The sequence below is a fragment of the Pristis pectinata genome, chromosome 6 (assembly GCF_009764475.1).
Source record: "Pristis pectinata isolate sPriPec2 chromosome 6, sPriPec2.1.pri, whole genome shotgun sequence".
In the NCBI taxonomy this organism is placed as follows: Eukaryota; Metazoa; Chordata; class Chondrichthyes; order Rhinopristiformes; family Pristidae; genus Pristis; species Pristis pectinata.
The window spans coordinates 58,195,478-58,220,272 of NC_067410.1; the positions used below are offsets into that span (position 1 = coordinate 58,195,478).

General features: G+C 42.5%; 1 protein-coding gene across 1 annotated transcript in view; it reads right to left on the bottom strand.

Annotated features, from left to right (window-relative positions):
- LOC127571386 (anoctamin-7-like) overlaps positions 1-24,795 on the bottom strand; it is a 93,144-nt gene that overhangs the window by 27,572 nt on the left and 40,777 nt on the right. The window contains 10 exon segments of the mRNA XM_052017699.1: positions 1,896-2,007; positions 2,547-2,649; positions 4,686-4,784; positions 7,542-7,679; positions 10,723-10,866; positions 14,110-14,206; positions 17,775-17,865; positions 18,579-18,744; positions 20,486-20,596; positions 22,026-22,083. Of these exon segments, the coding sequence (XP_051873659.1) occupies positions 1,896-2,007; positions 2,547-2,649; positions 4,686-4,784; positions 7,542-7,679; positions 10,723-10,866; positions 14,110-14,206; positions 17,775-17,865; positions 18,579-18,744; positions 20,486-20,596; positions 22,026-22,083 (1,119 nt within the window).

Below are 24,795 nucleotides of genomic sequence, written 5' to 3' on the forward strand. Positions count from 1 at the left end.
TATTGTGAATGCTGCTTATATGATGTTCCTGTGATGCTGCTGCAAGTTTTTCATTGCACCTATGCACACATGTACTTATGTAGATGACAAACTCGACTTTGAATCTCTCTCTTCTGCTTTAAAAATATTCAAAGAGTCTGCTCCACCACCCTTTGAAGATTTATGAACATTTGAGAAAAATAACTTCACCTCATCTGTGTTTTAAGTGGGTGACCCTATACTTTTTAAAAAGTGACCCTCAGTTCTAGATTCACCCATCAGAGGATACAACCTCTACACATCCACTTTGTCAAGATCCCTCAAGGTCTTATCTTTCAATCAAGATCCCTCTCACTCTCTGAACTCCAGTGTATATAAACCTAGCCAGTCCAACCTTTCCTCATAAGCCAATCTGCCAGTTGTTGGTATGAAGGTTAGAGAGAAGGATTCCTTCTGTGGTGTTTCATTGTCTATTTGTGCTCCCCAACCATGAGATGCTTTGCACTCAAGCACTGAAGGATCTCCTTTTTCTTGTGCAGTTGGTCATTCAGTTCAAGTTTCACAAAGTCATTGCAGGGCTGAATTCATGAGATTTGAATGCTGGCAATGAGCCCCACTAAACACGAGCATGAATTGGAGTCGGGATGTAATGATCCAAACTAGCAGTCAGACTTCCCAGTTTTGGCCCAGATATCATCTGATTGTTACATTGAATCTACAGTGCAGAAACAGGCCAGATTTCCCGGCAGTGTCAGACTTGTGTTTGTAGACTACACAAGCCTCTAGCCATACTATCCGGACAACTGAGGAAAAGATGTTCTCCAGAGTGTGTCTGGGACTTGTTGGTGAAAAGGAGGCAGAAACCCTTGAGTAGTACCTAGTTGAGCAAGAGCTGCGAAATGGGATTTTCCTAAATAGCTTGTGGGCAGCACAGTAGCATAGTGGTTAGTGTAACGCTATTACAGAGCCAGCGATTGGGATTCAATTCCCACCACTGTCTGTAAGGAGTTTGTACGTTCTCCCTGTGACTGAGTAGGTTTCCTCCGGGTGCTCTGGTTTCCTCCTACATTCCAAAGTCATACGGGTTAATAGGTTGACATGGGTGTAATTGGGTGGCGCGGGCTTGTTGGGCTGGACGGGCCTGTTACGGTGCTGTATAAATAAAGTTTTTATAAAGTTTTCTTCATGGGAGGCAGGGACATGATGGGCTGGCTGGTCCAGCACTGTGCAGAAAATTATTATATGGTCCTACCTATCTATTTGATTATCCTTCATATACTTACCTACCTTCTCCTTGAACGGATCAAAGTTAAGGCAACTCCTTAATGCAAGTTGTTCTATTTTGGTCTTTGTCTACAATCTTCTTATCAGTGAAAGCCACTTCTCTCTAGCACCCTTTCTGTCTCCCTCAGCACTGATTGTCACATAGCACCCTTTCAACAGAAATGAAAGGTCTCCTCTGAGGCCCTGCCTGGTTCCCCACTGGGAATAGAGTCATGGAGTTATACAGCATGAAACAGGTCCTTTGGCTCAACTCGTCCATTCTGACCAAGTTGCCTACCTCAGATAGTCCCATTTGCCTGCCTTTGGCCCATAATCGCTCTAAATCTTTCCTATCCATGTACCTGTTTAAATGTCTTTTAAAGGTCATAATTGCAGCTACCACAACCACTTCCCTTGGCAGCTCATTCCATATACACACCACCCTCTGTGTGGAAAAATTTGCCCCTCGGGTCCCCTTTAAATCTTTCCCCTCTCACCTGAAACCCATGTCCTCTAGTTTTGGACTCCCCTACAATGGGAAAAAGATCGTGACCATTCACCTCATTATTATCCCAGAGAGGTGGCTTGATTTAGAGAGTAATGCAGGGCAAAACCCAAAGGTTCTTAACTTTAATGAAATCATTGCTGCTTACCGGCCCTTGAAGAAAGCAATGTAGATGGGTGAGGAGTAGAAGTTGACAAACTGAAAAACAAACACCTTGATGACAAAGGCATCTTCGTACTTGCTCTGAGTCCTATGCATTTCTGAAACAAGTGGAACAGAGAGCATGAAATGTCCCAAATAACATGATAACCAATATACTTATTTCCTTCTCATCATTTCCTCTGGATCAGACTATTCTCTGCACCCCGCCTCCCTACACTGCACAAGGAAGTGTGAGATTGAGCTTCTGATTCCAGGTCAAATGCTCCCCCAAGCACTTGCCTTGTCAGCACCTTATCATTGGCAGCTAACTTGCTCTGATAGGTTATCTTTCTCACAATTTTTGACTTAATCCCATGGAAGATGATTAATAAAGAACTGAGGATTGTCTTTGTGGAACAAAGAATACAGCAGGAAGATGTATCATCTCCAGAAATAGAATTGGCTAATTCTTCAGCAATCTTGTGTTCTTATTATGACTGTAACACCAGTTACATTACACCTGATCCAGAGTGTGAAGTGGAAATGACCCTAAACAGGAGATGGGGTTTGCAGCAATGAGATCATCTGACTGACCCAGGGAATCAACAGTGAGATTCTTGTTATATTGATGAGTTGTGTGTATCGAACTGGATCTTACCCCATTTGGTTAGGAAATGGGCTAGATGTGTATATACTCGAGCCATGAGGAGAATGACTAATAGGTTGACGACTGATCCAGTTAAACTTGCAATCCTTGAAGCCTGTGGATGAAAGAATACAGATGAGAAAAAAAAAACTAGGGGTAGATAATATTATGCTTTTATTTGAATACAAAGGAATATTTATTTCAAGTGGGTCAGTTGTTTAAAATACATAATTCTTCCTTGCCTTCTCTAATTGGTCTGTGCCTCTGCCTTTCCTCAACCCCTATTCCCCCTTGCGGTTCTGGATCACCTCCCTTGCTTCCAATTGGCTCTTTGTTCTGTCTCCCTTAGCACTGATTGGCACTTGGCTCTGCCTCCCTTGTGAGCCTGGTTCTCTTCCAATACCTCCAATTGGCCCTCAGCTTTGCCTTCCCCACCCCCTATTGGCCTGTGGGTCTGGTTCTGTTCTCCTGCCTCCAATTGGCCCTCAGCTTTGCCTTCCCCATCCCCTATTGGCCTGTGGGTCTGGTTCTGTTCCCCTGCCTCCAATTGGCCCTCAGCTTTGCCTTCCCCATCCCCTATTGGCCTGTGGGTCTGGTTCTGTTCCCCTGCCTCCAATTGGTCCTCAGATTTGCCTTCCCCATCTCCTATTGGCCTGTGGGTCTGGTTCTGTTCCCCTGCCTCCAATTGATTCTGTCTCTCCTATGGATTGGCCCTTGGCTCTGCCTACCCCAATGCCATTGGCCCTTGGCTCCAGTTCTCCTCCACTGTGTCTGATCGACTCTGCCCACCTCTTTCCATTATATCTATCATTATAAAACTAAATAAGTAGATTGCAGCAATTTCTAGATGCTCCTCATCCAATGAAGCTCACACAGCAACTAGATAGCCCTCAGATCAATTAATATGAGAACACCAATAACAAATCATCACACCCAATTTGTTCCTGAAGGAATTGTGGCACAAAAAAAAATAATTTTCAAGAAGTGAGATCTATAATGAATAAAATTATTCTCCACAATATTTCTGAAGCCTTATTTTTCACTGGGTCTGATCAGCAAGTGCTGGTTGGTTGTTCAACTGTGTTAGTATTACAACCTGTTCCTCACCAGGTATCTTCAGATTTGCTCCCTAAAAGGACTCCTGGACAACAATGAGGATTAGGAACCCTGGCCAATTCCCCCTACCTCCACCCTAATCTAGGCCAGGACAATCTGAGCCTCTCGAAAGCCATCCTGGTTTGAGATGAATCTATCAAGGCAGACCAAAGGTTTAACCTGTGCCTTTCTTGATCAGTTCAGTTCACCATACCTTTCTGTGGTCTTATCCACCAAGCCACTGGAAGGAGGGAATTTCCATTTTCTATAATGAACTAGGCAGCAGTTTTACAGCAGAGGTAATTAGTGGTCAAGTAGGTAGCAATCTTGCCTTTATTCAGAGGCTATGGGGTGAAGTCCCACTCCAAAGCCTTGAGAGCAGTGAGTCTGGCCCTGATAATCCATTGAGATAGTGATTTCAGCTGAGACATTAACCTGAGTCCTTGGCTTCTTGCTCAGGTTGGATGTCAGTCTCAGCACAGTGCAGGAAAGTTCTCACAAGTTTGCTGGGCAACAATTATCCTCCGGTCAACATGTGAAACATTATCTGATCATGTCATAGACCTTTGTGGGACATTATAGTGGGCAAATTAGTCGCAATGATCAATAATGCCTAAAAATAACTTAAATGGTTGTAAGGCCCTTTGAGTCATCCTGAGAATGATAAAAGTGCTGCAAAAATACTATTTTTATTTATTGTCACTGAGAAGTGACAAAGAGTGTAATGGAGGCACAGCTGGTAGAGCTGCCACCTCATTGCGTCAGCGACCCAGCTTTCATCCTGATCTCCAGTGCTGTCTGTGTGGAGCTTGCATGTTCTCCCTGTGACTGCTTGGGTTTTCCCTCAAGGACTCTGGTTTCTTCCCATATCCCTAAGACATGCTGGCAAGTTAGTTGGCTGCTGTAAATTACTGCTAGTATAAGTGGAGCCAAAGGGCTATTGGTGAGCATGTGGGAGAGAATAACTCACAGGGGAATGGGACTGATCAGATTGCTTTGTTTGAGCTAGCACAGATGTGTTGGTTGAATGGCGTCCTTCTGCGTGGAAGTACTCACTGTTGCCATGATGATGGTGTTTCCAGACTCAAACATGAGAATACTAACAATAGTGCGGTACAGGATGATGGAAATCAAGAAGATCACCACCACCATAACCTGAAAGAAAGAAATCCAAAGTTAGTGAGTGGTCGCCCAATGATATCCATCCCTTATACAGCCTTTGACTATTTGTGGCACTAAATGCTTTCCTCCCCTTCTCTCCCAAGCTGTCCGATGATACAGCACTTGCGTCACAGCACAGAATAGTGACTTTGAACCAACTGGAAAGGCAATGGGGTGGCCACCTAACTCCAAGGAGGAGGGGGCCTACAACTCTTGGGTGCAGACAGATTGCAGGCATTTTACTAATTTGATTTTTTTTGTATTTGGATGTCACAGGCAAGGCCAGCATTTATTGCCCATCCCTTACTGCCTGTGACAAGGTGGTTGTGAGTTGCTTTCCTGAGGTGCTGCTGTCCTGGTGAAGGTGCTCCCGCAATGCTGTTGCGGAGAGACCCAGTCACGATGAAGAAATGGTGATATATTTTCAGGTCAGGACCATGTGCAACTTAGAGGGGAGCCTACAAGTAGTGGCAGGGTTTCAGATTGGTGCCCCCTGCATCAATTCCTTAGCCACGCATTCATCTGCCAAATCATCCTATTCTTACCCTCACCTGCATGTGGCACAGGCAGCAATCCAGAGATTACTACCCTTGAGGTCCTGCTTTTCAGCTTCCTACCTAGCTCCCTATATTCCCTCCTCAGGACCTCATCTCTTTTCCTACCTATGTCATTGGTACCAATATGTACCACAACCTCCGTCTGTAAGGAGTTTGTACGTTCTCCCCATGACTGCATGGGTTTCCTCCAGGTGTTCCGGTTTCCTCCCACATTCCAAAGACGTATGGATTAGGAATTTGTGGGCATGCTATGTTGGCGCCAGAGTGTAGTGACACTTGCGGGCTGCCCCCAGAACACTCTACGCAAAAGACGCATTTCACTGTGTGTTTCGATGTACATGTGACTAATAAAGATATCTTGTCTTGTCTTCTGCAGAATCTCATGTCTCTGATTTACTGGGTATCAGTGATTCCTGCCCTGCTACTGTATATACTTCTGAGCTCTAAACTAGCTACAGTGGACACTTCAAAGATACCATGAATACTGTCTTTGCAAAATCCTCCAAATTCACTGTAAGATTTTGCAGAGATAAGCAAACCAACATTTGTGTCTTCTCCCAGAACTAACCTCCACGTCTGGGGTCCCAATTTGGTTGGATAAGTTTGCACATGTAACAAAAGACTCCTCAAACAGGAACCCTATTCTGTCACAGGAAGAAGTTACCAGAAAGAGGAAAAGCTTCAAAGATGTACTTAAAGCTTCTTTGCAATGTCTCCATTAACTTTTAGGAATCTCTAGACAGGATGGTGAAGAAGCATGTGGGATGGTATTGAGAGCCTTGAGTCCACACATCAGGAGCACACAGAAGCCCTGCATAAGTGGAGGAAGAAGCAAACTACCTCACAAACTACCCACCCACCTGGCTATCAGCATTCCTGCCCATCTGTGGAAGAATCTGCAGCCCTTTGTCACCTCCACCTATCACCTCCCAGCCTCTGTCACCAGTTCCACTCTCCCCTACTTCATTAGCCTAACACCCCTCACCTGGATCCACTCATCGCGCCACCCCTTCCCCTCACCCTTTTACAAGCTCTCTGTCCTCTATCTTACTGTCCAGATGAAGGGTCTTGACCCAAAATGTCAGCTGTCCATTTCCCTCCACAGATGCTGCCTGACCCGTTGAGTTCCTCCAGCATCTTCTTTGTTGCCCCATATTGAGCTCATCAGTCAACTCAGAACCCACTGTGTAAACAAGTCTTCTTCAATCTGGAGGGACTGCCAAAGAATCATATATACGTACAGCACAGAAATGGGCCCTTTTGGCCCTCCCCATTTGCCTACAATAGGCCCATATTCCTCTGTGCCTTTCCTATCCAAACACCTTTTAAATGTTGTAATTGTATCTGCCATCCATCGCCTCCTCTGGTAGCTTGTTCCAGATAACCCAACCTGTGTGTGAAAAACCTACCCCCCAGATCTCCATTAGTTTCTCCCCTCACCTTAAACTTGTGCCTCTTGTTCTAGACCTCCCCTGCCCTGGGAAACAGATTCAGATTATTTACCCTATATATGCTCCTTATAATTTTAAGGACCCTTATAAGGTCATCCCTCAGACTCCTACATTCTGGTGACAATAACCCCAGCCTATCCAATCTCCCTTATAAATACAATCCTCCTTTCCAGCAACATGCTAGTGAATCTCTACTGCACTCTCTCTATTGCCACCACACCATTCCCAACCAGAAATGTACACAGTAAAAAAGATTTATGTAGCAGGTCCAGTTGAGTTTCTAGTCAATGGTGACCGTAGCATGTTGACGGTGAGGACTCAGTGATGGTAATGCAATTGAATCTCAAGGGTAGATGGGTAGACTTCTGTCAAAGATGGCCATTATCTGGCACTTGAATGGTTGTGAAAGTTACTTAGCACTTATCAGCCCATGTATGAATGTTACCTTTCTGCATGCAGGTGTGAGTTTCATTTGCTGAGGAATTGTGAGTGGAATTGAACACTGTGCAACCAGTAGTGAACATCCCCAACTCTGACCTTAAGATGGAAGGAAGGTCATTGATGAAGCGGCTGAAAGTGCTGGAAACGTGTGTCTCTAAATTACTAGTCCAGCAGCTTAACCACTATGTTACCATTCCCCTCTCTGCAAGCAAAGGGTCATTAGTGTGGCTACTCCAGGGAGGGAATAAAGCACAAAACACATGGCTACACTCAAAACAGGAAGCAAGAGAATGACACCTTACCAGGAGCAGAATCACCATAGAGCTTGTGAAAACACGTCTTAGCCTGTTCTTCTCTGGAAAATAGGGTTCCTCTACCCCTGTGATTGGGTTCTTTATAGTCATGGGAGCCATGACTGTAAACTCAGGCCTGGGGCGCTCCTGAAACAAAAAATTAAATTGTCTGATTGAAGTTGACATCAATGTGACATTAAGTAAATAACTGATCCCCAAGAGACAAGAGTTTCCATAGCAAGATCCCAGAAAAAGGAATGTAAATGTTGCATAACAGAAAAAGGCAGCACTGCCAGATCTAGAGCCCCTGAATGACAAGATCCATGGAAGTCCAGAGAGGGCAGTGTAGGGCAAAAAAGGAAGGCTTATGTTAGATACCAAAAACAAACACTGGAAGAGTATTAAAAAATATGGGGTTGAAGTTAAAAGGGAAATTAGGAAAGAGAGAGCATGAAAAATACCGGCAAGGAACAATTAAAGAAAACCAAAAGATGTTTTGAGTTGCAAGAAGCTATCCCAAAGGAAGAGCAAGTCAATCACAGACGAATATGTTAACCTATGTGTGGTTAGAGAGCTTATAGATAGGGTTCATAGTGAATAATTTGCAACTGTCATTATAGAAGAAGAGACGATCTTAATGTTGTAGTTAAGGTGGAGATGTGTAGAATATTGCATGGGGCAAGCATAGTAAAAGAAGAAATATTAAGGGATTTAGCATCTTGAAAAGTGGACAGTTTGTCAAGGACAGCTGAAACATATCCCAGTCTGTTAACAGAAACAAGCAAGGAAATTACAGAGAGCTGATAACATTGTACCATTGCTTAAAAAGGGAGGAAAGGATAAACCAAATAATTACAGGCCAGTTAGTCCATCTCCAAATGATTGCAATCTGAATGTTTTATGTACACCTCAATCTGAAAGTGCAGACATAGTCCGATGGATGACACCTCTGGTAGGTATTGTCATCTTCAAATACAGGTGCAAGCCTGAGGTGAGATTTGAAGCTATAATCCTTTGAAGGAGCTAATTAACTGGAATCATTTCAGAGGGGCAGCATAAACCTTTATTTAGAAAGGCATGGATTAATCAGCACAGATTTGTTAAGGAAAGATTGGAAGTGATAAAACTGAATTTCTTGAGAGCACTGATGAGGACAGTGTGTTTGATGTGGTCTACGTGGATTTCATCAAGGACTTAGACAAGTCCTATATGAAGGGTTTCAAACTGGATCAAATACTGGTTTAGTGGTAGAAAGTGAAGGATACTGATTGATGTGTGTTTTTGTGACTTGAAGGTTGTTACCCATAGTTTCACAGGGCTCAGTACTTGATCCCTTATTTTGTTGAACATATTAATGATTAATGACCTAAATAAAGGGGCATAATGCAGGTGATACAAAAGCGGTTGACAGTGAAGAAAAACTTTTAACTTCATAGATATCAATATAGACGTCAGTTGGCAAAAAAGTGGCAAATGGAATTTAATGCACAGATGTGCAAGGAAATGAGTCTGAGTAGGTGCAATAAGGCAAGGGAATGAACACTAAATGGAAGAATATTGTATGCAGAAACATCTGCATGTATATGGTGTACATTCTTGAAAGGTAGAAGGATGGGTCAATAAGGTGGTTAAAACAACATGCAGGATACTTGCCTTTATTAGTCAAGGCACAGTGTATATAACAGCAAGGAGCTTACTAGGACACAGCTTCACTCCTGGTCACCACATCACAGGAAAGATGTGACTTCATTGAAGGGGTGCAGAGGAGATTTATGAGGACATGGTCAAGACTGGATTGTAGCTATAAGGGAAGATTATGTAAACTAGGATTGTTTTCATTTGAACAGAAGGGGTTGAGAGGAGATTTAATCAAGGTGTACAAAGCATTGAGGGGCCTAGGTAGAGTAAATGGGAAGGGTTATTTCCCTATGGCCAAGATGTCAAAAACCAGAGGCAAAGATTTAAAGTAATCAGTGGAAGGACTAATGGGGAAACGAGGAAAGGATTTTTCCAACCAGTGACTGGTTGGTATCTGGAACTTACTGCCTAAAGTGGAGCTGGAGGCAGAAACCTCAATCATATTTAAACAGTGCTTGGACATGGACTTGGAAGGTCATGACGTTTGGAGTCAGGGACACAGTGCTGGATGGTCAGAGGGGGCTGGGAAGACCTTTATTGACCAGCACTGATGTGATGGATCTAATGGTGCCTCCTTTCTGTGTTTCTATGACACTGATGAGTGGAGCTTTAGCAGAGAAATCCTTGAATCTTCTTGGAATAAGACAAGATTTATTTGTCACATGTACATCAAAACACACAGTGAAATGCATCTTTTCGCATTACTGACACTGTGCTGGGGGCAGCCCATAGTGTAAATTGGATCCTTTGTGTCCACCTCATCCTAAGAGTGATCTGAAGGAAGGTACTTCCATTAATGCAACATTCCTTCAGTACTGCATTGGGTTGCCATCTTCAATATGTGCAAGTTTTTGGAGCAAGATTGGAACCTCCAACCTTTTGACTTAGACAGGTTTTAGCTGTCACATTAGGAATTTGGCAAATATTGGATAAACTTTGATCTGTTTTAACGGTTTGAATCTTGCCTTTTTAACCATTTGGCATGTCCCCTTTCATACTCAATTTAAAAAAAACCGATGCACCATAGAAAGCATCCTATCTAGATGCATCATGGCTTGGTACAGCAACTGCTCTGCCCAGGACTGCAAGAAGCTGCAGAGAGTTGTGGACTCTCAGCCCAGTGTCACGGAAACCAGCCTCCCCAGCATGGATTCTGTCTATACCTCTCGTTGCCTTGGTGAAGCAGCCAGCACAATCAAAGACCTGACCCACCTGAGTCATTCTCTCTTCTCCCATCAGGCAGAAGAATCAGGAATCCGAGGGCACATACCACCAGGCTCAAGGACAGCTTCTATCCCATGGTGATAAGACTATTGAACAGTTCCCTTATACGATGAGATGGACTCTTGACCTCAATCTATCTTGTTTGACCCTGCACCTTATTGGCTACCTGCAATGCACTTCCCTGTGGCTGTGACACTTTACTCTGTATTGTTATTGTTTTTACCCTGTACTACCTCAACGCACTGTGTAATGAATTGATCTGTACAAACAGTATGCAAGACAAGTTTTTCACTGTACCTCAGTACAAGTGACAATAATAAATCAATACCTCAGTTTCTTCAAAGTCAAAACATTCCCATTTATAGGCCAGAACTGCAGTCTTCCTCTTCCAGTACTCGAGGAATGTTACTGCCCAGAGTGACATGAAGATACTGAAGAACACGGTGCCCCCATTGTCAAAGAGTTGGCCCAACTGGAGGAATGGAAGACACGTCAGTGGTCAACAACAGATCTGTAGAAACATAAATTTATACCCTGCAGTGTAGACAATTATGGGGTGCATTACGATTGATTAAGGAAACTGAAGGATTTGATGGAGGAGATGGGGTAAGACTATTGTGTCTGGCATAGGGGTAACATTAGAGCTTGGTGAAAACAATCAGCAGGTCAGGCAGCATGTGTGGAAGGAGATATGGAGTTAACATTTCGGGTTGAAGACCTTTTGTCAGAAATGGGAAAGAGAGAAAACAAGTTAGTTTTAAGTTGCAGTGGGATGGCCAGGACAAAGGGAATCTCTTTGCTAGGACGAGGCCAGGGTCACTCAGGCGATCCCGATGTTTATAGAATCTGAAACATTAACTGTTTCTCTTACCACAGATGCTCCCTGAACCTGCTGAACGCTTCCAATATTTTCTTTCAGATTTTATAGTATCTGCAATTTTTTTTGATATTAGATTTTGGCTGTTCACAGATGCATTTCTTCACACAAAGGGTAAAAAAGAAGTCTACAACTCTGTTGGGGCTGAAGGTTGACTAAAAATTTCAAAGTGAGACTGAAATATTTTTTAGGTAAGCCTTTTAAGGAATATGTAACAAAGTTGGATAAAGCAGAGTTGATGTGCAGAACAGCCATGATCTGAAGGAATGGTGGAACAAACTCAAGGGACTGAATGGCCTTCTCCTGTTCCTGTGTTTCAATTAACACCAGGTCCTGCTTTGTGCAAATCTACACAAGGGATAAATACTCCAAGTGGCCTGATCTTTGCTGGAGATAGAAGGTGAATTAAAATTTGGTGTCAGTCCCAACACATCCATTCCTGGTCACTAGCAAGCGTCTTCTGGTCACTGGTCAAAGACTCCCACTCTCTGGTCAATCAGGAAATGGGATTTTCCAATATTAGCAGAAACAAAACAACAGATGAAGAAATTAATGATTGACAGATCTCCAGGATCAAATCATTCCCATTTCACCATTTTAAAGGAAGTTAGTGAGGAACCACTCACTTACACACTAGGGACAACTTAGCGTGGCCAATTAACCTACCAACCCACATTTATGGAGTGCAGGAGGAAACCAGAGCACCTGGGGATACCCACGGTCACAGGGAAGACATACAAACTTCATGCAGACAGCACTCAGTTAGGATCGAACCTGGGTCTCTAGTGCTGCGAGGCAATGGCTCTACTAGCTGCGCCACTGTGCTGCCCTAATTTTAAAGTAGTTTGATTCACTGTCTTTTCATCCACCCTCTTAATTTCTTTTCATTCTCTTTTGCTGCACTATTTTGTCAATTTATATTGATCATTGTCTCTCTCCCAAGGAATTCCAGGAATTTTGGAAATAATTTTAGTTTTTTTTTGATTCTTCACCTTTTAGCTTGTCCACAATTTATTTTTTTCCCCCTGACCAGTGGATCTTGCCCCTTAAGGCATAAACTGGTTGTTTATCACACCTTTTCTTTGAAACACTGACTGATTGTTGCTTCACTCATGAACTGATTCACCACATTTACTTTGTTAGTCCCAGCCTCATTGTGATAAAAATCAGCCCTATCTAAAGTAGGTGTTTAGTGTTTCTCCCTTTCAAACATCATGTTAAACTTAAATTTATAATGGTTACAATTAGCTGAATGTTTTAGCTAATTGTAATCATTGGATTATAATATTTGGAATAATTGAATTGGTTGCCCTGGAAGCTGTTTCCTCCCAAATCCCAGAGACATGTGGCTTGATAGGTTAATTGGCCACTGCAAACTAAATCTGGTTCGTTACCATAAAACATAGGAGCAGAATTAGGCCATTTGGCCCATCAAGTCTGTTCTGCCATTCAATAATAGTTGATTTATTTTTTCATCTCAACTCCATTCCTTGCCTTCTACCCGTAACCTGTTACTTAAATCTAATCTGGTCTGATTCCTTGTTGCACCTGAAACACACTGTGGCAGAAAACCATTCTGAACACACTCCAAATATTCTTTACCTTTCCACCATGAGTTTGCCTGCTTTTCTTAAACTGCTGTAAAGTTCATGCTTTTGTCTAAACTAGTGCACTTCAGTATTATATATCTTAATAACTACCACAAAGCAGCCTATTTTACAGCTGCATGACTCCTAGTACAGTCTTCAGTCCTTTCCAGTTTCTTAATTTGACTCAATCTCTCAACTGTCAGCTTTCCTATCATTATATCCACTCATCATTGAAGCAATTTCCTTCACTATCATTTTCCTTACAGATCACAGAGCCTGCTATATTTATATCCCTGTCTTGCCCATCTTGTGGCAGGCTAACTGAGCATAGCCTCACTTTCTGTTGAATTTGTGCTTCGTCCTCCCACACATTTTGGTGGAAGAACAGCTAGTTGGGCCACATACCCTATGTTTTAACTAGATTCTTCGATCTCACTCTTGCTTTAATTATTTTACATCTTTTGGATTTTCTTTTGTCTGACATGCATTAAGTGCAATGTCCATGGATCGTTTCTCTTTTGTTTATTTCAGAACTATTACACTATGGTTCCCATCTGTGCTCACCCCCCATTTCCTTTAGGACTGGGGATCTGGCCTTGCTCAGATGGAGCTCTTCCCTATTTATATTTTTTTTCTTGGCCAAGTCCAGGTTCTGTTTCCCCACCAAAAAAAAACATTTTCCCCCCTGACATTCCTCCAACCAAGCCACATGTTCACCTCCCTAACCGCCATCAACCTTTACCATTTTGACTTGTCTTGGTTAATAACTGTTGAGATCCTGTTTTTTTAATTTAGCTAGCACATGGTACTCACCTGACAAAAGGTCCAGCCTATTCTATCCTATGTTGTTAGAGCCAAAATAGTTCACAACTGGATCTCACTCCAATATCCTTTAAGGCTGTCTCAAGATGTTCCTCATACTGACCACAGCTAGCCAAGACATTGAGATTCTGGATCATGCTTTCAAAGGATTTTATCTATTTCTCTAATTATAATTTTGTTAGACTTTCTTTATCTTCCACATGCACAGGTTCCCTTAAATACATTTGTACTGAATGTCTCACTAGTTAATGGGATATTGATGGCCATATTCCAAACCCTGCATGCAGTCATTACCCCTGTATCAGTGACTCTTACATTTGCTGCTCTAGTTTTAGAATTCCATAACATTTCCAGTGTCACCATACCTATACTCCACTGCAAGGGCTGGGTGACTTAAATGAGCTTCTGAATGAAGAACTAAGATTACCTTAAAGGTGTTGCAGATGCTGGAGAGCTTCCAGGACTTGCAGATCTTACAGAGTGGACACATGATGTAGTTGGATCCTTCTTCACAGATTTCCTTTCTGGGTGTGAGCACAGGAGTGAAGCAGAACCTCAAGATAAAGTCCAAATCAAGCACTGCACACTATATCACCATGCATCCAGAAAGAAAAAAAAATACTGCCTTAAGGTATAAAAAAAATGGGCTGCTATAATTTGACCCATTGTAAAAGTTGGCCAAATTTTTTTGTAGCAACATGTTTTGAGGAGCCCACAGGATTTCAAAATCAACTTTTCTACCTGCTCTACTTCATCTGAGGTTCCTCATGGATAAGAAGTTCAAGACTGGTCTTATGGACGGTACAGCTTAATTGCTTTCTCAAATGCAAGATGACCTTCAGCTGGTTCAGTTTTGGAAGGCCTGCACTGATTAATTGCTGTTGAGTGAGCAGAAGAGCAGAAAACAATTTCACCCAAAATCCTTTCCAAATGGGACTAATCAGTTTTGAAGGTATGAACGATTACTTTGTAACAGTAATCGAGGCTAATTAGCTGAGAAGGTAACTTGGTTAGTTGCCATTTAAAGATCTGGCCCCGGTGACAAATGAACAGACCACTCTGCTGGAATCTGAGAGTATTAATATTTGTTCAGGATCATTTAAGTTCTGCATGCAATGTCGTGTGTATGGGAATAATTGTTTGGATTTAAAGGGGATAGTTTGATGCATAGAGTCATAGAGAGATACAATACAGAAAAGATCTCCAAACCAAGAAATCCGTGCCGATCCATTTACAGTAAACCACACCAATCATGTTTTTTATTCTCCCCACATTCTCACCAACTGCCCCCACCCTCCCAGATTCTGCCACACACCTACACACTTGGGGCAATTTACAGTGGCCAATTAACTAACCAATGTTTCTAGAAGTCATATATGTGCATAGCAATATTATCAGATGTTAATGAAAGTCAAAAAAAAAGTGCTAGAAACTTTCAGCAGGTCAGGCAGCATTTGTGGAAAGAGAAACATTATTTATATTTCAGGATAAATACCCCTCATCAGAACTCAGAAAGAAAGAAAACAAATTTTAAATTTCAGAGGGCGGATGGAGAGACGATTAGGATCAGGGGAAAATATCTGATGGCGGGGCTGGAGTGTTCCTGATTTCACTTGTAGTCCCTCCTGTGTGTCAACATCATTAGCTATAGGTGCTGGAAACTGGCTACCTGACATATTGTTACACCTTTCCACAGCTACAGGCACAGAGCTTCTGCTTTGCACCTACAGTGTCCCTGTGATACAGATTTCAGTATTGTATGACTATATGTGCACAGATGCTGAACTACACATCCTGTGATCCCAGACTACATGTGATGACCCCAGGTATAAATATACACCTGCAATATACACGTACAGTGTTCCTGGGTTTCAAATGTTGTATTCCTGTGCCACACCTGCACTGTTGCTTGCCTACATACTGTGTTTTGGAGCACATTTCTGTTTTTGCTAGTCTAGATGTACAGTGTTCTGGGCCTCACCTCACTGTTGCTAGACTAGAATCATAGAAACACTGCACATTTTTCCTTTGACTGCATGGGCTTCCTCCCATATCCTAAAGACGTGGGTTGGTAGGTTAATTGGCTGCTGTAAGTTGCCCCTGGTATATAGGTGAGTGGTGGAATCTGGGAGGAGTTGATGGGAGTGTGAGAGGGAATAGATTACAGGGAAATAAGTGGAGAAAGGGACTGATAGCATTGCTCTGAGAGCCAGCATAGATTCGATAGGCTGAATGGCCTTCTTCTATGTTGTATGAAATATGGAAGTAATATTGGGTCACACAGGCAGTGTTTGTGGGCAATGTTGCTACTTAGCAACAAAACAGTCATTTTATTCTTGTTATCAGACCACACGCCTCTGTGGTGTTTTCATATTTTGGCCTTGTCACTGAACAATTCATTTACAAGTTGTACTTCTGGACACATGACTGCATTCAGAGTGTAGTTCTGTTCATTGTGATGACATTCCAATTGTGGTCACTGTTTACTGTGACCTTATTTGAACTGTAGAGCTGTACAAAGCAAGTAATGATCAGACTGTTATCTGTACAACCTGACACTTTCAGCCTACAGAACTGAATAGTGTGACCATATCCCGATTGTTATATTGAAAATATTTAAACAGTAACATACCATGGACTTGTCTTCAATTGTGTCTTTGTTTTTTTTTGGCACTAAGGTCTTGCTTTTGCACAGTCTTTTCTTTCAATGTATAATTTTATGTATAATTTATATTTTGTGTGTTATCTGTACCTACCTGCTTGTGATGCTACTGCAAGCAAGTTTTTCATTGCACATGACAATAAATTTGACTTGACATGTGACCATAGGCACATAAAACAAATAATAAATAAGCCACAGCTACCACTCCACAGTGTGATACACAAATTCAGACTCTGCAGTGTGTAATGTAACTATAATTACCCAGAGGACAGTGGAAATGCTTCAAGAATGATCTCAAAACCTCCCTGAAAAACTGTTACATCTTCACCAAAATCTGGCCTGTGACTGATCAAAGTGGAGAATTAGGAGGGTACGGATCACCTTGGGTCTCTGCAATGGGAGCACAAGGAGACCCGGCATAGTGGAGAGAAACTTCCCACCCACTATCCTACCAACCAAAGCCTATCCCACCTGTGGCAGAGTCTACAGGTCCCACATCAGCTTCACCAACCACCTCAGACCCCACAGAAGTGGAGTGGAAGCAAGTCATCCTTGATCCTAGCGACTGCCTAACAAGGACGACACACTGTGCCTTTGTTTAGTCTGTATCAACATACAGTGTGTGTATGGCTTAGCTGTACCTCATTACAATGTAACTATACTTAGGCTAAACTGCCATACCTTGTGTCTACATATAGACTGCATTGCCATGCGGTGTGCATATTCAAACCATACCCATTACAATGCAACCAGAATTAGGCTGTACCACCATACAGTGTGTCTATGTACAGACCATATTGTCATAGTGTGCATGTTCAGACTGTACCCCTTTATAATGTAACTCTAATAAGGCTGTACCATGGTACATTGTGTCTATATATAGGCTGTACAGGTTGTCCCCAGGTTATAACAGGGTTCTGAACCTGAGAACTGTTCATAACCCAAACTGTTTGTAAGTTGGAAATAAACAAAGACAGTGTGTGGGAGAGGATCACAGAAACAGCCGTGACAGGAGAGCGAGCAGGCGCGCGGAGGGTGGCTGCCAGCTGGCCTCACTGACTCAGTGAGCGAGTGAGTCTGCTCAACACTCCCAGCTCTGCTCGGCTCAACTCAGTCCCCGATTGTTGTGGCTCAGGGGTGAGGAGAAGAAGGCACGTGGAAATGCCCCGTTCCCACCCGGCAGAAGATGCCTGTATCCCACAGCAGCCGGCAAATCCATCCCCACCCATCCCACCAATCTCCTAAACACTTGTTCGTATGTACAGAGCATCCATAACCCGGGGAGGACCTGTACTGCCATACAGTTGACTATGTTTGGACTGCGCCACCACTGCATCTGAACTTGCCTAGATTTAGACTCTACCACCCTATAGTTTGACTATATTTGGACGGCTTGAATCCTCATTTTACTGAATTAGTGCAGCACTTACGAAGGAATGTCATCTATCAACATGAAGAACCCAACAATGAGGACCAAAGTTCCAACAACTGCTGCTGGCAACAACCACCCCGTGTAAAACCCTAGGGAGGAAAAGAAGTTAACATGTTAGTGAAACTATAGTCAGTATAAAGAATACAGCTGGCGAGATAGTGCTGGTTTAATGGTGTGTCAGTTTCAAGAGAGTAGTTGGAGCAGAAATATTTGATTCTTCAGGGCAAAGGGGACAAAGATAATGGATACCCAGAGCAAACAGGATAGTTATAACAAATACTGTAGACTAGTATGTCTGATATACAATTACAGGGCAGATTGGATGGGTATATGGGATCGTGCAGGGCAAATGGGAGGGTACATTCGATAAGGCAAGGCCACAAAACAGGTATAATGGACATCTCAGGACTGTCATTACATTAGGTTAAAAGCTCCCCGTTGACACCAACTGTAGCACCATAACTAGAACGAACTAGTTCAGCACCAACAAGTGATAACCCCATGGGTTTGACAGCCTCAGCATGTCAAAATTGGTATTCAGTGTACCCCAGGAGTTATCCTAAAGCTACTTAATTAAGGCAAACAAAGGGATACGGATTGTGGTTAGTGTAAATGATGGTGAACCATCTTACACAGAGAAAAGTGGGAGGCAGATGCATGGGGTAAAAAAGGGAGAATTGGCTGGATATTTGAGGGAGTGAGCAGCTGAGAGGAATTAGTTACTGCGCCCAATCTGTATCTCCTTTTTTCCAATTGAGGTGATTGAAAGAGAGTAAGCTAAGGTATCCAGACAGATCCATACCAATCCATGCAAAGTAAAAGGCAATCTTCTCTCCGAAGTATTTCCGGATGTGGTCCAGAGGCTGGTATTTGTACCATTTGCCCCAACGAGCCCAGTATTCGTACAATATCTGCCGGCGGCTGAGATTCTCAGGACACATGTCGTTCATTGGGGGGTTGTATGGACCCTGCGGTAAAAGCCAGTCATGAGCATTAGTGACGGTGCCTCTAGCACTGATTAGAGTTTGGTCCAGGAACATTCTTCCTGTCTGCCCCAAGCTCTTCCACTAGCATGAGTGGTTCTCTTGTTCCCATCACTTTGAGGGAAGTCCCCAGCCAAACTGGTCTGGAGAAATTTTTTTGCCTGAGCCTGCCAACACAGAGCAGAGGCGCAGTCATAGACTCCAACTCCCAGCAGCCAGTCCTGATAATTTTTTTCACCATTTACTTTAAAGGGTGGAAAATTAGTGGGGATACAAAGGGGGTGGGGGTCAAGACTGCTTCATCCAATCCCTCTTTCATCAAGCTAGGCTCCAACTAGTAAAATATACCCCAGAATAAATGCCAACCTTCCAGTAAGCATACCCATATCCAGTAATTTCCCTTCCTCTTTTGTTCTCAGGTATTCCTTGGTTTCCTCTCGCATGTTCTGCCTCTTTACCCCTCTCTTTATTCTCTCCGTTATTTTGACAATTTTATTCTTCTTATTTTTCTTTCTCCTTTCCTCCATCAGTCTTCTCTCTCTCTCCCAACTCATCAATGCAGATAGGTTCCCTTTGCCAAGCAGCAGATTCATCCAACTGGTCAGGTCTGAAGGGTCAGTGACATAAAATAAGCCTGTTTCATGCCTCCACAGATGCTGCCTGACTTGCTGAGTACTTCTAGCACTTCCTGCTTTTTATGACGAGAAAAACCTGACCTGAAAGTATCCTTCCAAATTTCCCCTCTACCTTTTCTAATGATGTCATTCTGTGATGATGTGAATAGAACACCACTCCACTGCTATACAGTTCCAGTGTGGTCTCCCTGCTCTTCAACTCCAAGCTTTGCCCAATTTCTCCTGCACATTCCTAGCTGCTGCCTGCAGCTGCTGTTGGAGGTGAATGCAAATCAGTGCAGGTCACTGCAGGTGGATACAGTACTGGTCAGTATAAGTGGCTGCTGTACAGGCTGGCATGGGATAGTATAAGTCGGCAAGGCCAATACAAGTTGGCACAGGTTGGTATAGGCTAGTACAGCAAACTGGTAAGCAATTGGCCAACACAATCCATACAAATTGGTTAAATCAGCAAGGTTAGTGATGTGATTGTAGTGGGAGGAAAATTAAGTTACTTTCACCCACAGAAGTATAGCCCACAGTCTCTCAGCTCTTCTACACTTCTCAGTCTCCAAATTTATTGGGCATTTGCCCTCCCCATGACCTCATTTCCTCACACTCTTCCAGACTCCATTATATTTTCCCAGCTGACTATCAAAACCTTCCTGCAGCTATACCTTCCTCACTGTGAACCACACAGCCAATTTTGGTATCATCTGACATCATAGTGCTTAAGAGTGGTCCAAGTAACATTCTGTCCAAGTCGAACCACAATTTTCTGCATTTAAACTATTACCACCTGAAAATTAATCCATTTTTATGGCCTTGCTAACCTGCATTGATGTGTTTAATTCCATCTTCTCCTTGCCTCGATACCTGTACATTTTCCTTCTCTTCTATACTTACTAATGCAAGACCACACACTTAACTATATCGAAAATAATTTGTCCTTTATTCCCAATTTTGCAAGTTAATATCCTTGGTTTGTCTTCTGTATTCCCTGTTTTAACTTAAGCTCAGCTAACTTGTATAGAAAATGTATTACAGTTACTGTATGTTCTAAGCTTATGAGTTTTGGTACTAGAACTCTGCAAACAAAGCAAAGCGCTTACATCATGAAGGGGGAATGCAGCAGAGAACACCTTGCTCACTTAAGAGGTTTCAATACCAATCTGGGACTTTCGCTGAACTCCATAAACAGTCTTTTCTAATATTTGATAAACCTGTCCAAGAGAAAAACGAGGCAAACATCAGAATCAAAGAAAACAGATTCTATAAAGAACTGCATGTTCAATGGAGGCAGGACTCACAGCCACTATTATCAAGAATCAGACTTATAAAGTGTCAAACTAAAGTAAATTTAATATTAAGTGAAAATAAAAAAAACGTAGGTGGTTAAAATTAGGAATAAAAGCTATAAAATGCCGGAAACACTCAGCAGATCAGGCAGCGGCTATGGACGAAGAAACAGAGTTAATGTTTCAGGTCGAAGACCTTTCATCAGAGTGACCTTGCACCTTATTGCACTGCACTTTCTCTGTAGCTGTGACACTTTACTCTGTACTGTTACTGTTTTTACCTGTACTACATCAACGCACTCTGTACTAACTAAATGTAACTGCACTGTATAATGAATTGACCTGTACGATCGGTTTGTAAGACAAGCTTTTCACTGTACCTCGGTGCAAGTGACAATAATAAACCAATACCAATACCAATAGAAAGAACAAGTGAGTTTTATGTTGCAGGGAAGGTGAATGGGGGCCAGATACGTCAGGGTGAGGCCAGGGTTACTACAGCACTATCCCAGTGACCATCTTCTCCCTCCCCAAACCTCCGGAATTTGGTCATACCCAGATTTTGAAATTTTGTTCTCAACACTAAAATCAAGACAATCTTGTACGATGAGGTGGACTCCTTGCATGATGAGGTGGACTCCTTGTATGATAAGGTGGACTCTTGACCTCACAATCTACCTTGCCATGGCCTTGCACCTTATTGTCTGCCTGCACTGCACTTTCTCTGTAACTGTAACACTATATTCTGCATTCTGTTATTGCTTTTCCCTTGTACTATCTGGATGTACTGATGAAATGATCTGTATGGATGGCATGCAAAACAAAGTTTTTCACTGTATCTCAGTATATGTGAGAATAATAAACAAATTTACCAAAATCTAAATCATTAACAAAAATTGTAAATATCAGTGATCCCGAGACAGATCCGCTTGGGACCTCACTTGCCATTTTGTGCCACTTTGAATTGTTACTTTCTGTCCAGCTAGCAATTCCCCATGCTTTGTCCTAACTTGTACTTTTCTCTCTTTCCCAGTTCTGATGAAGGGTCTTCAACTAGCAACGTTTATTCTGTTTCCAGCACTTTGCTTTTATTTCAGATTTAACAAGCACTTTTATGATCAGTTTCAGCATAGCAAAACTCTCACATTTGTGACTCCCTCAGTACTAATTGCAGACAGAGATTCAGCCTTCCTGTGTTACATTAGCAACCTTGTGTCCAGGAAAATATTTTTAAAAAGCAAATGGAGACAGGTACAAAAGAATTTAGGTGGTGATTTGCCAAACTTGCACAGCTTGTGGCCAATGTACTACATGCCTAATTCAGGACAGAATGCTCTGAGACTTCAGTACTTACTATTTCATGCCTTTGTGTGTTAGAGAAGAAGTCCTCTTGATTGTTTCTGTTTAAGTACCTGTGCAGAAAATAAGCTTCTGAATGCAGATGTTTATTTTTCTCCAGTATTTCCAAAGGTATAAAACCTGCTAAGGTGGACAATCCCAAAAGCATAGCAGCAGTAGCATCACACCACACACAAAAAAAATGAAGAAGTTAACCAATGTTGCAATAACACAATACAAATCCTCAATTTTTATAGTTCCATTTAATGCTGAAAAGGACCAAGAGTGAGATCAGACCAAATCTGACACGTCATATAAAGAGACATTCAGACAGTTGGCCATTAACTTGATAAAAGAGATGGGTTTTATAGAGAATCCTAAGGGCAGAGAGGTTTGTGAGAGAATCCCAGGAGTTATAGAGTTATACAGCTTGGAAAACAAGCCCTTTGGCCCAACTTGTCCATGCCAACCAAGATGTCTGTCCCAGCTAGTCCCATTTACCTGCATTTGGCCCATATCCCGCTAACGCTTTTCTATCTGTGTATCCGTCTAAACGGCTTTCAAACATTGTAATTGTATCCACCTCTACAACTTCCTTTAGCAACTTGTTCCACATACCCACCACCCTCTGTGAGAAAAAGTTTCCTCACAGGTCCCTTTCAAATATTTCCCCTCTCACCTTAAATCAGTTCTAGACTGCCCTACTCTAGGTAAAAGACTGTGACCATCCATCTTATCTACTTCTACAAGGTCACTCCTCAACCTCCTACACTCCAAGGATGAAGTTCCCAGCCTATCCAGTCTCTCCTTATAACTTGCTCCCTCCTGTCCTGGTAACATCCTTGTGAATCTTTTCTGCACTTTTTCCAGCTTAATGACACCCTTCCTATAGCTAGGCAACCAGAACTGTGCACAATACTCCAAGTGTGGTCTCATCAATGACTTGAATTCTTGCAACATGATGTCCCAACTGCTGTACTCAATCCCTTGACTAATGAAGGCAAGTGTGCCAAATGCCTTCTTCATCACACTGCCTGCCTGTGTTGCCACTTTCAGGGAACTATGTCCCTGTACCCCTAGGTCTCTCTGTTCTACGACACCCTCTAAGGCCCTACCATTCACTGTGCAAGTTCAGCCCTGGTTTAACTTACAAAAATGCAACACCTTGCACTTGTCCAAGTTAAGTTCCATCTGACATTCCTTGGCCCACTTGCCCAGTTCATTTAGATCCAGTTGTAATCTTAGGTAACCTTCTTCACTCTCCAAGACATTGTAAATTTTGGTGTCATTTGCAAACTTACTAACCATGTTAATAACATTGTCATGCAAATCATGAATATAGATGACAAACAACAGTGGACCCAGCATCAATCCCTGCAGCACATCACTGGTCATAAGACTCCAATCTAGAAAAACAACCCTCCACTACCACCCTCTGACTCCTGCCACCAAGTCAATTTTGTATCCAAATGGCTAGCTCACCCTGGGTCCCATGTGATCTAACCTTCCAGACTAACCAACCATTGTCAAAGGCCTTGCTAAAGTCCACATAGACAACATCTACCGCCCTGCCCTCATCAATCTTCTTCATTACCTCCTCAAGAAACTCAATTGAATTTGTGAAGCATGATTTCCCACTTAGGAATTATGTCCTAAGTAGCATGGACGGGAACGCTGAGACAGAAGAATCAGGGGTGTGCAAGAGGGCAGAAGTTTCAGAGGGCAGCCACAAACAAAGCAGTCCAATGCAAAGCACACGCAAAATGAACAACTCAATACAAAACAACAGAAAACACTAAGAAACCAAAGCCAAACCGAAACAAATGAAGGCATAAAAGGCTAAGGGCCAAATGCTGGTAAATGGGATTAGTATAGACGGGCAGATGACAGTGGGAAAAGGGCCTGTTTCTGTGCTGTGTGACTCAATGACTCTATGACTAAACATAGTCATGCTTATGACTATGACTATGAATAAACATAGTCATCACTAAATGCTGCTGAACCTCCAGACCCTTGTGAAGAAAGATAGGTTCTGCAGGTGTTTAACTTTGAACTTGAGGAGGTAATGAAGAAGATTGATGAAGTGGTAGATGTGGACTTTAGCAAGGGTTTGATAGCCTTTGTTCAACAAGCATTTAAATGACTTTATAAGATAATCCACATAATATTTAGAAAGAATATAAGGTGTTTTTGTGATCTGTCTACATAATTTAATTCTTCATGCCTGCAATCATTCTGGTGAACCTGCTCTGTACCAAGGTCAATATATCCTTTGAGGTCAGGAGTCCAATGGGGGAGGGGTGTGTGGGGGAGAGAGAGAGATAACTGAATTAAGGCTCTGTATAACTGAAGGAAACCCACCCCTTTGCAGTAAAGGCAAACGTTCGAATAATGTTTTGATTACTTTTAGTGACCATGTACTAACCATTTGTTTTAGATACAGGACACCCAAATCTCTTTCTTCATCACAGTAGCTAATCTCTCACCATGAGGAAAATAACCTAACACGACACAGTGCATGAGCTCACAATTCATCACAACAGTTTTGCACCATCATCCCACAAACTTGCTTACATACTTCCCTATTCTTTCATCCTAGTTATTAATACACATGTTGAAAACCTTGATACACATTCCTTGCAAACAGCATTGCCACCAGTTGTAGACTGAATTTACAGCAATTGAGATGAATCCCCCCAAAAATAGGGACTATATAGGCATTGATGTTTGAGCAGTGGGGAGGATTCTGGAGTTTTGTCTCATTGAGGATGGCACAGTGGCACATC